The sequence below is a fragment of the Syngnathoides biaculeatus genome, chromosome 6 (genome assembly GCF_019802595.1).
Source record: "Syngnathoides biaculeatus isolate LvHL_M chromosome 6, ASM1980259v1, whole genome shotgun sequence".
Lineage (NCBI taxonomy): Eukaryota > Metazoa > Chordata > Actinopteri > Syngnathiformes > Syngnathidae > Syngnathoides > Syngnathoides biaculeatus.
The window spans coordinates 12,605,564-12,621,340 of record NC_084645.1 but is presented as its reverse complement, the minus strand read 5'-3'; the positions used below and the strand labels follow the sequence as shown (position 1 = coordinate 12,621,340).

At 41.8% G+C, this 15,777-nt stretch overlaps 1 protein-coding gene across 13 annotated transcripts in view; it reads left to right on the top strand.

The window, feature by feature from the left end:
• furinb (furin (paired basic amino acid cleaving enzyme) b) overlaps positions 1-15,777 on the top strand; it is a 134,262-nt gene that overhangs the window by 78,316 nt on the left and 40,169 nt on the right. For all 13 annotated transcript variants that reach the window (XR_009795391.1, XM_061822730.1, XM_061822729.1 and 10 more), the window contains 2 exons: positions 10,266-10,354; positions 15,358-15,530. Coding sequence is in view for 12 of the 13 variants with exons in the window: in XM_061822730.1 (XP_061678714.1) it covers positions 10,266-10,354; positions 15,358-15,530 (262 nt within the window). In the remaining variant the exon portion in view is untranslated. The remainder of the gene's footprint in view (positions 1-10,265; positions 10,355-15,357; positions 15,531-15,777) is intronic.

The following is a 15,777-nucleotide window of genomic DNA, read 5'->3' as shown; positions in this document are numbered from 1 at the left end:
AACTGGGCCCATACCAACAAGACGGTCTGCCACCCGGGTATGGCGAAGACACATTCAGTGGTCGAACAAAGGTTCTGGTGGCCTAACCTCAGCAAGGACGTAAGGGAGTTCGTCAACGCCTGCCCGGTGTGTGCTGCCAATAAGACTTCCCGCCTACGGCCTGTTGGTGAGTTGCAACCCCTGTCCATCCCCTTTCGTCCGTGGTCACACATCGCGCTGGACTTCGTCACCGGCCTGCCGCCTTCTCAAGGGAACACAGTGGTGCTGTCCATAGTGGACTGTTTTTCCAAGATGGTCCACTTCGTGCCGCTTCCGAAGATCCCGTCGGCCAAGCAGACAGCCCAGTTGGTATTAGACGAGGTCGTCCGTTACCACGGCCTATCCCAGGACATCGTTTCGGACAGGGGTCCGCAATTCAGCGCCCGTTTCTGGAAGGAGTTCTGCAACCTCATCGGCGCTTCAGCAAGTCGGACATCGGGTCATCACCCAGAGTCTAACGGCCAGACTGAGAGGATTAACCAGGAATTAGAGACCGGTCTTCGATGTCTGGCATCCAGGGACCAGAGCACGTGGAGCCAGCACATCAAGTGGGTGGAGTATGCCCACAATTCTCTACCCTCCGCTTCAACAGGTATGGCGCCACTCCATGTCGTGCATGGGTATCCTCCGTCCCTGTTTCCTCCACTGGTCACAGAATCCACAGTTCCGTCGGCCCTGGCCGTGGTGCGACGCTGCAAACGGACCTGGGAAGCAGCTCGGAGGACACTGCTGCGCATGAGCAGCGCCTACAAGGCCGCAGCAGACCGCAAGAGGAGGGCCGCACCAGAGCTCAGAGTGGGACAGCGAGTGTAGCTCTCCACCAAAGATCTCCCGCTGCGGACGGAATCCCGCAAACTTGCTCCCAGGTTCGTTGGCCAGTTCCTGTTTCCAAGGTTATTAACCCGGTCGCCGTCTCGTTGAAACTGCCCAGGTCGATGAGGGTGCACCCTACGTTCCACGTCAGCAGACTTCGACCGAATTGCACGTCGTCGCTGGCTCCTCCGCTCAAGTCCCCCCCCCCCCCCCCCCCCCCCGCATGGTCGACGGTGGGTTGGTGTACACCGTGCGCCGGTTGCTGTCTTCCCGCCGCAGAGGGAGGGGGGTCCAGTACCTGGTGGACTGGGAGGGATATGGCCCGGAGGAGCGCTCTTGGATCCCCTCCCGCTTCGTCGTGGACCGCTCCCTCATCAGGGACTTTCACGCGGCTCACCCTGATGCGCCTGGGCCGTCCAGAGCCGGCCGTTGAGGGGGGGGTACTGTCATGATCCTGGATTCCAGCCAGGGCTGGTCGTGGCCGTCTAATCGGAAGGGTCACACCTGCGCCTCATGACCTCCGATTAGACCCAGTACATATAGGACCCGGGGGACGACAGTGACTCTGCTAGATCGTTGCCTCTCATGCCTCGTTCCCGCACTACCGTACTCCTGACGTCTACCTCCCATGTACCGACCAACGCCTGTCACCCGACCTACCCCGTAAGCCTGCCGTTACTGATCTTGCTGCTTGTTTGGACTGACTCCCTGGTAACCGACATTGGAACGAATAAAGGCTTATTCCGCACTGCTTACCTCTCACCTGAGTCGTGCATTTGGGTCCACCCCCGAGTCTCGTCCGTGACATGAATAGCAACAGCAAGAGGTTCAATGACTATTGCAACTAGCATTGGTGAGAATAGACATCCTGGTCTGTTTCCTCTTTGTAATGTAAACCTTTGTAAAATAATCCGGTTTGTTGTGCACAAAAATAATCACATTTATTTATTATTGTTTACATCGTAGAAACATTTAACAGCGTCAAAATAATGGACTTCCGCCTCTGCCACCGTACTTGGAATGTCATCTTTATTTCTATATAACCAGGTAGACTTGGGGGAGGTGACACAGACCGGGTCCATAGTCCTAAACAATGATGCATCGTGCGTTCTTTGTGCTTTGTTGAATTTATTTAGGACATGAGAGGATAGTGTTTTTGTGGCACTGCTGTGGTTATGCTGCCAGAGTCCAGTTTACAATGCACTATTGATCACTTATACTCAATCATTCCTACATTTCTCAGTTGACAAGATACTTATGATTACAATGTTAAAGCAGAGTACGTGAGGTAATAATACACTGCATTATTCAGATAGTGGTTATCTTTATACTACACAAAAAGGATAAACATCTACATTGTTTTCATATTCATAAGTGTCAATATCTTACATTTGTCATTTTTAAGTACAAGCCTCATTAAAATGATGTACTGTATTTCCTCTCTTACCTCAGTGCTGCCGAGTGATAAAGTTGATTGATTGAGAGAGGATAACATCTGTCACAGTTTTATCACAGGCGACCAGAAGTCACTGTGTCACTTGTATAACTGCCACTGAGGAAATCAAACCTGAGCGCCTTTGGTCATCGGCTTAATGTTCTTAACCATTATTGTGTCTTTAAGTACTTTATGGACGTGACCAGGCAGCATTCTAGTCTTTTGTGGACCTTCTGTACCAATCTTTAAATCGAGGATTGGATTGGAAAAAATGGAAACGCTAAATATTGGAAATCATTGTAAATGGTATAGAATTAATGTGGTGCAGTTTAATGTGGTGCAGTTGCACCAAACATAAAACAATTAAAGCCACAGTATGCAGTATTCAAAGTGTTAGCAAGAGTAGAATATAGTTACACTTTATTTCTCACCCCTACCTCCTCGCATTTCTGCCCAAAGAAATGCCCTCAGCTCATTGAGTTACTGTGCATGCAGCTACATTGCTAGGATGGCTTATTTATGATGGAGTATTCCTAAACACAATATCACTGGATTGGTGTTGTATTTTTCAGGAACATACAATGCATTAAAAGTATCACAGAGGTGATCAACTTATCTGATGACCCGGTGAGAATGGTGATGTGACGCGCGCATTTGTTTTCCAAGCCCTGCCATGCAGCCGTTTGGTCACCAATGTCATACATTTACCCGTGATCTGTTTCGAAGGAGAGCTGTCCAATTCTTTCTTTTTAACTTTTGTTGCTAACTAGAGTTATATAATCCAACCAAGAAAGTACAACAGTCTCCTTTGCAAGAGGCTCCCATGTGTCCTTGTGAGCATGAGGCTGCACGTGCAGTTGTACGCGTGAGGAAATGAGTAAGAGTCTTCTGTCCCAACTTTTTCCTCTACTGTCTCTGACTGGCTGTTCTTGTTTGCGTCATTACCAGATGCATTATAATAATTAAAATTAAATTGGAGAAATAAAATAGAGCCAGAGAGTTATGATTTTCCAAACTATGATTTTAATAACATCCTACTGTCAGGTAATACAGACAAAAAGTGTTTTTATTTTTAGAAAACTAAAAACTACCCTTCTGGCCTAAATTTGAAACTAATGTGATAATCTTTTCTTTAGTATGCGGGAGAACACAACTTTGTAGTTGGCCAAACAATATTGTGACTTCCAATGTAATCCTTTGGCCAGACTAGTCTTAAACCACATCAACTGAGCAGAAAACAGCATAAACCATTGGGTCACACCATTGAATGGACAGCCCTACGAAACAGATTGAAAAATGATTTCATGACAAGAGACAGATCCCTACAGTTAAGTCAAGCATGGCCAGGCTACCAGCGACATTTGATCATGCTTACATGCATCCGAATCACAGTCAAAACTCAACCCAACAAGGGTATATTTGTGGCTATGTTCATCACCCTTAAAGCTGCATATGAATGCTGTAAATGGAGCCTCATCAACTGGAACTAACAGCCGCTTGGTGCTAAACATTTAAATAAATATTTCAGTATGGTGGCCTCAAAGAAAACATACTTGAACAGTAAAATTGAGTTACATTCTATCTCATTTTTGTTCATATCTTTTGGGAAAAGCATTACTCAAGTACTGTTGGATCCTTTGAAATGGTCCTTTAACAGTGTTATGCTTTGTGGCTTTGTGTTAGATCATTTTTCGACCACTATTTTCTTCCCCTTTTACTTCCTGAGCAAGATTTTTTTTCAGTACTGACAAATCAAATAATAGATCTGTTTTTAGAAACATGTTTAGCAAAAAAATCACATCAAAGTGTTGCCCACATACCTCCCTAATCACAGTGAATGAAACTATGATAATACTGCCACTGCTTGGAAGTAGACTCATTTTTGTCTAAAAATTTCCCCAGCATCACTGCCACACCACAACATCACACGTCAAAAAATTAATATTTGTTATAAGTGTTCTAAGTTTGCATGAATAGATAATATCCAATGGCACCACTTATATTGAGCATGATTTACTGTGAATACATAAAGTAATTCTAGTGGCTCCAACACCCATTTAGGTTGTCTCATTATGCAACAGAATTGAAGATTCATTCTACAACATAGCATCGACATTGTGCCTGCACCTCCATCTCATGATTATGCCCAAATGTGCCACATGCACCTGACTCACAGTGGCGTATTTAAATGCACAAAGACATTCTGATTTACCCTCTTTCAGAATGTGCAAAATAAACTCAGCGAATGTGGTGCAGTTAGTAGATTAATGTCAACACCAAGTTGCACCTGTTTGCATATACATGCGGAAAAGCCCCTCCCATGTGTCGGAAATGGGAATTGTGAAGTAGTGGGAATAACGATGATGATACACCACAACGTTCCAGAGCTTATTGAAGAGCCCTGCTTGAGGCATAGCTGTGGTCTGACCCTGTGAAGTGACTTTGTCCTCTGCTTCATCATCAGGGGCTGGTACATCAAAAAGGAGTTTTATTTTTATTTGACAGTATTTTATTCTTTGGCTCCGCCATAGCAACAGTGCAACTGTAATTAGCTTGGTTTGGATAGTGTTGGGCTGCAGTTCGCCATCATACATGAAAAGACGATTGTGAGACTTGTTTAAATCCTTTTTCGTAGTTTATTTTAAAATGAGTTCTTCAAATTGGCGTTTGTACATCAGTTTAATAGCTAAAACTGTAAAAAAGGTAAATCGGTAGGTAGGTAGGTAGGTAGCGACAACAGATCCAAGGTAACATCTACATTGCGTGTTATGCATTTTAAGAGGCAGCCTGCCAAAATTGTCCCTATCATATCTTAGACTTCAACTTCAACTAGACTAGACTAGAGTAGACTTCAACTAATGCAGCCCTATGGGGGCACAAACCAGTGCAATCTGTAGGCCGGTCCCAAGCCCGGATAAATGCAGAGGGTTGCGTCAGGAAGGGCATCCGGTGTAAAAACTGTGCCAAACAAATATGAGCGTTCATCTAAAGAATCCCATACGGGATCGGTCGTGACCCGGGTTAACAACGCCCACCCCCGGCACTGCTAACCTGCAGGGCTTCGGTGGAAATTCAGCTACTGTGGGTTGAAGACAAAGAAGAGGAGGAAACCGGATCCATCGTCACAAGAAAAAGAGGAATGCACACAGCCTACAACTGAGTGTAGGGACTTTGAATGTTGGGACTATGACAGGAAAAGCTCAGGAGTTGGTTGACATGATGATTACGAGAAAGGTTGATATTCTGTGCATCCAAGAGAGCAGGTGGAAAGGTAGTAAGTCTAGAAGTTTAGGAGCAGGGTTTGAATTATTCTACCACGGAGTAGATGGGAAGAGAAATGGAGTAGGGGTTATTTTAAAGGAAGAACTGGCTAAGAATGTCTTGGAGGTGAAAAGAGTATCAGATTGAGTGATGAGACTAAAATTCGAAATTGAGGGTGTTATGTATAATGTGGTTAGCGGCTATGCCCCACAGGTAAAATGTGACCTAGAGTTGAAAGAGAAATTCCGGAAGGAACTAGATGAAGTAGTTCTGAGCATCCCAGACAGCGAGAGAGTTGTGATTGGTGCAGATTGTAATGGACATATTGGTAAAGGAAACAGGGGCGATGAAGAAGTGATGGGTAAATACGGCATCCAGGAAAGGAACTTTGAGGGACAGATGGTGGTGGACTTTGCAAAAAGGATGGAGATGGCTGTAGTGAACACTTATTTCCAGAAGAGGGAGGAACATAGAGTGACCTACAAGAGCGGATGTAGAAGCACGCAGGTGGATTATATTTTGTGCAGACGATGTAATCTGAAGGAGGTTACTGACTGTAAAGTAGTTGTAGGGGAGAGTGTAGCTCGACAGCATAGGATGGTATTGTGTAGGATGACTCTGGTGGTGGCTAGGAAGATTAAGAAGACAAAGGTAGAGCAGAGAACCATGTGGTGGGAGCTGAGAAAGGAAGAATGTTGTGCGGCCTTTCGGAAAGAGGTAAGACAGGCTTTCGATGGACAGCAGAAGCTCCCGGAAGACTGGACAACGACAGCCAAGGTAATCAGAGAGACAGGCAGAAGAGTACTTGGTGTGTCTTTTGGTAGGAAAGGGGAGAAGGAGACTTGTTGGTAGAACCCCAAAATACAGGGAGTCATACAAGGAAAGAGATTAGCGAAGAAGAAGTGGGATACTGAGAGGACTGAGGAGAGGCGAAAGGAGTACATTGAGATGCGACGTAGGGAAAAGGTAGAGGTGGCAAAGGCTAAACAAGAGGCATATGAAGACATGTACACCAGGTTGGACACGAAAGAAGGAGAAAAGGATCTCTACAGGTTGGCCAGACAGAGGGATAGAGATGGGAAGGATGTGCACCAGGTTAGGGTGATTAAGGATAGAGATGGAAATGTGTTGACTGGTGCCAGTAGTGTGCCAAATAAATGGAAAGAATACTTTGAGAAGTTGATGAATGAAGAAAATGAGAGAGAAGGAAGAGTTGAAGAGCCAAGTGTGAAGGACCAGGAAGTGGCAATGATTACTAAGGGGGAAGTCAGAAAGACACTACAAAGGATGAAAAATGGAAAGGTAGTTGGTCCTGATGACATATCAGTGGAGGTATGGAAGCAATTTGGAGAGATGGCTGTGGAGTTTTTGACCAACTTATTCAACAGAATACTAGCGGGCGAAAAGATGCCTGAAGAATGGAGGAAAAGTGTTCTAGTTCCCATTTTTAAGAACAAAGGGGATGTTCAGAGCTGTGGGAACTATAGAGGAATAAAGTTGATGAGCCACACAATGAAGTTATGGGAAAGAGTAGTGGAGGCTAGACTCAGGACAGAAGTAAGTATCTGCGAGCAACAGTATGGTTTCATGCCTAGAAAGACTACCACAGATGCATTATTTGCCTTGAGGATGCCAGTGGAAAAGTACAGAGAGGGTCAGAAGGAGCTACATTGTGTCTTTGTGGATCTAGAGAAAGCCCATGACAGAGTACCAAGAGAGGAACTGTGGTACTGCATGCGTAAGTCTGGTGTGGCAGAGAAGTATGTTAAAATAGTACAGGACATGTATGATGGCAGCAGAACAATGGTGAGGTGTGCCTTAGGTGTGACAGAGGAATTTAAGGTGGAGGTGGGACTTCATCAGGGATCAGCTCTGAGCCCCTTCCTGTTTGCAGTGGTAATGGATAGGCTGACAGATGAGGTTAGACTGGAATCCCCTTGGACCACGTTTGCAGATGATACTGTGATATGCAGTGAAACCAGGGAGCATGCAGAGGAACAATTAGAAAGATGGAGACATGCATGCAAAGGAGAGGAATGAAGATTCGCCGAAGTAAAACAGAATATATGTGCGTGAATGAGAAAAGTGGAGGGGGAAGAGTGAGGCTACAGAGAGAAGAGATAGCGAGGGTGGACGACTTCAAATATTTAGGGTCAACAATCCAGAGCAATAGTGAGTGTGGTAAGGAAGTGAAGAAACGGGTCCAACCAGGTTGGAACAGCTGGCGAAAGGTGTCTGGTGTGTTATGTGACAGAAGAGTCTCTGCTAGGATGAAGGGCAAAGTTTACATAACAGTGGTGAGGCCAGCCATGATGTACGGATTAGAGACGTGGCACTGAAGAAACAACAGGAAGCAGAATTGGAGGTAGCAGAAATGAAGATGTTGAGGTTCTCGCTCGGAGTGACCAGGTTGGATAGGATTAGAAATGAGCTCATTAGAGGGACAGTCAAAGTTGGATGTTTTGCTGACAAGGTTCGAGAGAGCAGACTTCGATGGTTTGGGCATGTTCAGAGGCGAGAGAGTGAGTATATTGTTAGAAGGATGCTGAGGATGGAGCTGCCAGGCAAAAGGGCAAGAGGAAGACCAAAGAGAAGGTTTATGGATGTGGTGAGGGAAGACATGAGGGCAGTTGGGGTTAGAGAGGAAGATGCAGGAGATAGGCTAAGATGGAAAAAGATGACATGCTGTGGCGACCTCTAACGGGACAAGCCGAAAGGAAAAGAAGATATCTTGGACTTCAACTGCAACTGAAAACTTGCAGTATTTATGAGTGTACATTTACATTGATATGTTGGCGTATTTTACATCATTGACAATGCGTTCTGTCAAGATCATCACCTCTGTTAACAATTTTTTGTCGTGAAAGATTCATCTACATTGAGTCGATACTTGCGGCACACTGAACGACTAGTTAGACCGTTTTCCTCACAGCCCTGCAAACTGGGGTTAAAATCTTGGATCCGCCAGTGTGGAGTTTGTATGTCCTCTCTGTGCCTGCCTGGGTTTTCTCCGGCACTCCAGTTTCCTTCCATATCCTAAAAACATACATGGTAGGGTTGATTGGAAACTCTAAATGGCCCTTAGGTGTGATTGTGAATCCGAGAGATTGTTTGTTTCTATGTGCCCTGCGGTTGGCTGGCAACCAATTCAGGGAGTACCCCCCGCCTCCTGCCCAAATATAACTGGAATAGATTCCAGCACTCCAGCGACCCTTGTGAGGATAAGCAGCTCAGATAATGGATGGATGTATGGATGATCAGATATTTCAGTTCATTGATGTGGCTATTAAGATAAAGTTTTAGACTATGGAAGTAAGTATGTGCCACCAGGATTTCAATTTGAAATGCCACAGAAAGCAGGATTCGAATTTGAAATGTAAAGTTCGCTGTCTGAAATTCAACTGGCTGCAATTCGCTGTCTAAAAATTACCATCTGTACCACCAGGCAGGGTTACTTCAGGTCAGAACCAAAGAGCCAGCCAATCCAGTTACGCTTTCATGGTATGTGACGTCACGTGTAACTGCAAATTGTTAACGTTGAAAAGTTACAATGAAATGCAACTGTTGAAAGTGGGATCACTTTAAATTTCAAATTCAAATCCTGTTTTCTGTGGCATTTCAAATTCAAATCCTGGTGGCACTTATTTACTTCCATATTAGATAGGCCTGTCTCTGTCAGGAGTAGATGCACTATTATAAATGCAGAGTAGACAACAATTATTTTTTCATTTTTCGATTTTCAATTATAGTAATTGTTTTAAAGTCACATTGTCATCACATTGTCATCACATTGCCCAGGGCTGGCCCTACTTGAGCCTGTTTCCAGCTGTTGCAGCCGGGCATTTGCTTTCACATCAGAATCCTGGAATCAGAAATTCTGTTGTCTTGTTTGAGAAATACTTAACAGTCACATTCCTTTCAACGCAACGTGCAGGAGAAGCGAGTGTTTGATGTGAAAAATCATTTCCCTGTCCTGCTGTTCCGACATTCAATGTTTAATACGTACCTCTGAAGGCAATTCTCCTAATAGGACTCTCCGGCCCACCCTCAACCAGTTCTGTGACTGCCCCATTTCTACGAAACAGCCAAGTGGAAAATTGGGGGATGCGCCAAAACAGCATGCTAAAAATTAAGATGAATAATGAATGCACCATTTAGTGTATGTAAATTATACTACTTTTGGCATAAATACAGGAACGGGCATATTACAAAATGTGTCGTGTTTAAATGAAGCACTTCTCTTATTTGAACATACACGAAATGCATCGTTTAGTTTGCAGTATATTAATTCATAATGTGTATGGATCTCACTAAAAATTTGGCATCCTGCAATATTTTTTTCAACTTTCCCTAGGTTTTTCTTTGCTCTCTAAAACCTGTTGCAGTTTGATATAAAATACAACTAAGTGCTGATGGGGTTTTTTTGTGTTTTTGTTTTGTTTTTTTACCTGAATTTGCACAGTATGGGACACCTCTAACTGCAAATGCTTTTAGATATGTTATACTGTGGATCTTATGTCAACTGTTGTACCACTCAACCCAAAAGATATGCAAATTGAATGAATTTCAGGCCTTCTGGGATTCACAATTAACATTCAGAAAAACAAAAAAGGTCATCGCAATTAACATCTAACAACCCTTAATTGCTCAGGATTCACTTGTAAATACATCCTTTTGAATTGTCTTGCATGGACATTGATTTCTGCTCTCTTCTTAGACACGGAACTCGATGTGCAGGAGAGGTTGCAGCTGCAGCGAACAATGGTGTATGCGGCGTTGGTGTGGCTTATAATGCTAAAGTTGGAGGTGAGTGCATTGTAACAATTCTGATATTTAGATATGTTCTCAGGTGTCTCATTTGCATTTGTCTAAAAATGTAAAGACCCACAATTATTCAATTCTACGATATTTTTCCGAGGCCTGTTAAGTGAAGGATTCATTAATTCAAAACAGTCGGTTGCAAAAAAAAACGTTTATTTGTCTGTACCTGTAAATTTTAAGGTTACATCATCACCTCCATTTATTTAAACCTCTAAAGCATATGGCCATAGTTCAAAAGGTTGAGTAATTAAGCAAAACAAAAGTGACATTTGGATTCACCACATCAAAATTGCCTTTAATAAGCTAAAAAGGGACGGTAAATCAGAATCCACTTTAATTAATCACCAAGAACAAGACTCACAAGAGATTTTTTTAAAAAAGATAATAACTAGATAATCAGACTTCAACAATACCGTAATGATGTGACTTTTATATACCCCCCAGCCCTCCAAAAATTTGATTTTAAAAACGCATTTTTAAAAATACAGCATTGGAAAAATACTGCACACTGTGTTGAACTACATGTGGACTGGAGGTGAGCATTTTACGTCCTATGCTTTACTCCGTTTTTTGTATTCAGGTTTTTGCTGCTTCGTTTTATGAAAGCCAGAAGATTATAGATGGGACAGCCTCGATAACTTTTCATATTGACTTCATAAAATATTTCAAACCGGCTTTATAATCCATTTTATTCGTTGGCTTTCAAAAAAGCAAGAGACCTTGTTTTCGTATCATATTAGTTTGTATTGTTTGTTTTACTCTGTTATTGTCCTATTTGTTTTAAATTATGTTATGTTCAAATAATAATAATTATGTTGAATTTAAATGTATGCACAGCACTTTGTTTCAGCTGTGCTTGTTTTAAAATTGCTTTAGATTGACTTGAAGAACACACTTCACATCTCATATACTCAAAATATTTTATACACGTGCCAATAGATTTTCTAAATTGAACCTCCAGGGATGAATAAAATATGCTCCATGGTGTCGGTTTTACAATTTTGAAGCATCAAATGTCATGAATTAATGTGTTCCAGCCTTAAATGATCTAACTCTTTATTAACTGTATGGAGATGGTTTTAAGTAGAATTTTGTCAAACAGGCATAGTAGACATCAATTACTGTATTATAAATCTAAAAGTAAAGCAACTTGACTATCCATCCATTCATTTTCCTTAACGCTTATCCTCACTGGGGTCATGGGCATCCTGGAACTTATCCAGATGACTCATTTTGATTTAACTAATGTAAGGCAAGAGCTAATAGTTATTTTAAAAATTGATTAATCAGTTGACCAGTAACAGTGGAGGCTGGTTGGCACATCTACCTCACAGATCTGAGGACCAGGGATCAAATACCAGCCCCTCCTGTGTGGAGTTTGCATGTTTCTCCGGGTACTCTGGTTTCCAGCCACACCCCAAAAACTTGCATAGTAGATAAATTGAATACTCGAAAATTGTCCTTAAGTGTGAATGTGAGTGCGAATGGCTTTTTGTTTCGATATGCCCTGCAATTGGTTATCAACCAATTCAGGGTGTACCCTGCCTCTGAGTCAGCTGGGATACCCTGCAGCTTGCCTGTGACCCTAGCGAGGATAAGCGGTACGGAAAATCAATGAAAGAATCTTTTGACATTTTTTTCAAATCCTCGATTAATTGGATTAAAAAAAACATTTAACATCTCCGTTTGTTCAAAAACAGGACATTTTTTTTTTTAAATTGACAGAGCAGAAAATGCCGAAACATAAGTTGGTCTGCAACATATCAGAAAACAAGCAAAAATGTTGATCATTGTTTACCAGAGTAAAAGCTGATTTTTGCAAGTCTTTTTTTTTTTTTTATTCAACACAAAGATAATCGAACTCCTTTCGTGGGGGACTATCAAAATCTGAGAATATTTACTAAACAGTTTATCGATTATCAAAATAGTTGTTGATTAATTTGCCAATCGATTAGTTATCAAATAATCAATTATTTGTTGCCCCTCTAAACATTTTTTTAATTACTTTACTATATTCACATTCAAACTGTGCATACTCTTACAATAATATTATATATACTTTTTAGGAGTAAGACTTTTTTCTTTTTTTTAACACACTTCTGTGATTTTGTTCATGACTGTGTTACTTAGAGAGCTACATCTTTTTTTCTGGTGGTACGAAACAAGAGACTAGACCGTCTTTAATGGAGAAGGAACAGGCAGGTGTTTACAAAGTAATAGCGTCACCTTGGGGCATTGCATCATGACAGTTGAAATTAATAAGTGGGTAACTGTCAGCATATAACATCACCCTCTATGATTGCTTCATCGTATATAATTTAATATACAATACAATTTCACGTATATAATATTGCCCCCAGAAATTGTGAAACGTGAATAGTGTGCATTGTACATAGGTATAGCTGAAAATGGAAAAAAAAATATTCTGTTTTATAAAGGTTTATACTGCCCTCTGGCTGCTATGAAAAAGCTGTATATTTTCATTCCAATAGTCCACCGCCACCTCGTGGTTATGAAAAATTTCTATCCTACACTTTCATCCCAATATTAGAGGGATACATGGGGTTGCGTCAGGAAGGGCGTCCAGCGTAAAAACGGTGCCAAACAAATATGAGCATTCATCTGAGACGTTACGCTGTGGCGACCCCTAACGGGACAAGCCGAAAGAAACTTTTACGTATGACTGCGTATCTACTGTATGACGAGTTTTGCTGATAAGTTGACAAACCCTGGCAGAATTTGTTAAATTTGTTTTTCTTAAATATAACTGATGACCGAAAAACAACCAACATTAATTTATTTTTCGTTATGTTCAGTTTCGTGAGAATGGTTTTGTAATTCTTGACTGGTTAATTTGAATCCCAATCAAATAAAATTAAGTGTGTTTCATCAGCCCCTTCATAGCCCCTTCCTTCCCTCTTTCTTTAAAGAATTGCACTAATCTTACACATTTTCCCTGTGTAATCATACATATGAGCACAACTGCATGTGTTCTCATGCACTTAATTCATCACTTCATCACGTAATTAAAAAAAAGATGCAAATTTCAAAATAAGAGCAAGTAAATTAAAAAAGAAAATATTACGTGTTCAAATAAAGTGCTTAACTTTAGAATCACTTTAAAAAAAAAAGCTAAATACAGCTCATACTATGTGTTTTCATCATATGGGTTGAAGCAAAATCATGCATTGTAAAAATGCATTGTACATAGATAAAAGGCGTTTCCAGAATTTGAGGTCAAATTTGGGGGTGCGTATTACAGGATATATGGGTGCAGATTATGTGCTTTCACCTCCAATACATGCTGTTGAGGATGGTATCTTGAATTTATTTATGTAATACATATGGGCAGCTGAGTGGGGTTAGCATGTTTTCTCCATATGCAAATTAGGTCAATAGAAGACTCAACATTGCCCATAGGTGTGAATCTGAGTGTGATTGGTTGTAAATCGACATGTAGCCTCTAATTGTCTGGCAAACAGTTCACAGTGTTGACCTGGGTCTCACCAAAGTCACTTGGGTTGAGCTGTGGATGTACTGTGACCCTGAACAGAACACCGAGCAGAAAAGGAATCGAAGCTTGAAGTTATGGATATTGTTCTCAGCCACGAGGGGGGAGGAGTAATAAATGAATTATGATGGTTAGACCTTTAAGCCATATTTTTCCAGTAAGTTTTGGTTAAACTTCAATTTGACTTTTGAGGTGCTTGATTTTGGCCTGGGCAATCTATTCAAAATAGTTTATTCATTTTTTTAAGATGCTTCTGGAAAAGTCCTGTAATTAATCGAAGGATATTTGTTTTGGCATCAAATGATCTGTTAATTTGCACGTTACCAGACCGATGTTTCATGCAGGCTCTGAGGAACTTGAATCAGTCCCATTCCAGATGTTCCCCATAACTCTCCTTTGTCTTCATTACCATTTGTCTCCTAATGTAGCAACAGAGTGGCCCTGCTTTTCAGGAATTAATCCTCTGCGAATCTGTTCACGTCCTGAGAGCGTGCTAATGAGCAGCTGTATTTTGCTTCTGTATGTTCGCAAGTACAATAGGGGACACTTTAATGGTTGTACCCTTGCGGAGCAATGATATGTGATAAGCGTTTAAACACTGCAGTTGACATTAGTTGGCTCAATTAATGTTTGCTCCTCCATCTCTTTGCTTTATGTTGGCATGCATAGACACATTCATCTGTGCCACTATCACCTACCTCTCTGACTTACTGATGCTCCTGGGAACTGTTTGCGTAGCTGATCTGCAGGAAGTAAAAGAGAATTGTAATAATAGTGATTATAACAGCAGTTTGCACATCATGATTACAAAGTAAACATTTTCTGTGTGTCACTCTTTGGTACTTGGTTTTCAAAATTTTGAGAGCTGAATTTCTACCTCCAGAGAGACCACTTATTTGTTTGTGTGCAGCTCTGATAAAGGCACTCAGCAGGTTGTCTGGAATCGGTTATTGAAGTCTTAATGTGAATGTCAATCTTGTCCGAGCTCTGCGGGTCTAGAGCTCATTTGAAGGTGGTTCATTTCACACCTCTCTACTGGCATTAATGTTCACTAGACTGATCTGAGGCTGCTCACATCAAATGGCAACGCAGCGGCGTGTCCAGGTGTGATTAAAGGTGTCATTTTGGTTCTACCCTGTGGACATACAATTGTGTTGCATGCTCACTGAACTCTCTGCTCATTTTTCAGTTGTTTGTGGATCAAATCAGCACGTATGAGTACACTTTTGCCACATTACAAGGGGATTGGAAATCTTTATTTTCCCAGTTTGTATTTTTTTCTCGTTGCAGGCAGTAATAGTAAGATGTCAACTGATGAAAACATTCCCCTACTTGTTACCCCATGTTTATCTCCCCTTCGTAAATTTTAACATCTCTAACTTCTGAGGCTGAATTTTACGCCGCTGTTCTTTCTGCTCCACCTCTCACGTCTTTAACTGCTTACCTAATTTGAGCTGCTTTGCTTGTGCATTTACAGGAGTCCGTATGTTGGATGGGGAGGTGACAGATGTGGTGGAGGCTCACTCGCTTGGTCTAAATCCTCAGTACATCCACATATATAGTGCCAGCTGGGGCCCAGAAGATGATGGCAAATCACTGGATGGTCCTGCTAAGCTGGCCAAGGAGGCTTTCCAGCAGGGAATCACAAAGGTCAGTTCGACCATAACCTTCCACTTGTACAGTCGGTCCTTTCATATATTTTAATGATGCCTAGGCCCTGGAAAAACAAGTGCAGTATATTTTTATGGTTGAGCAACATCTGAACACTTTGGAACGCACACTTTATTGTTTGGGTTGAACTCTGTCCAGATGCAACTAATCCACCAAACAATAATCTTTGGTTACAAAAGGAAATGGTAGACACTGACTCTGGGATATGCAGGCTAAGTTTGTAAAT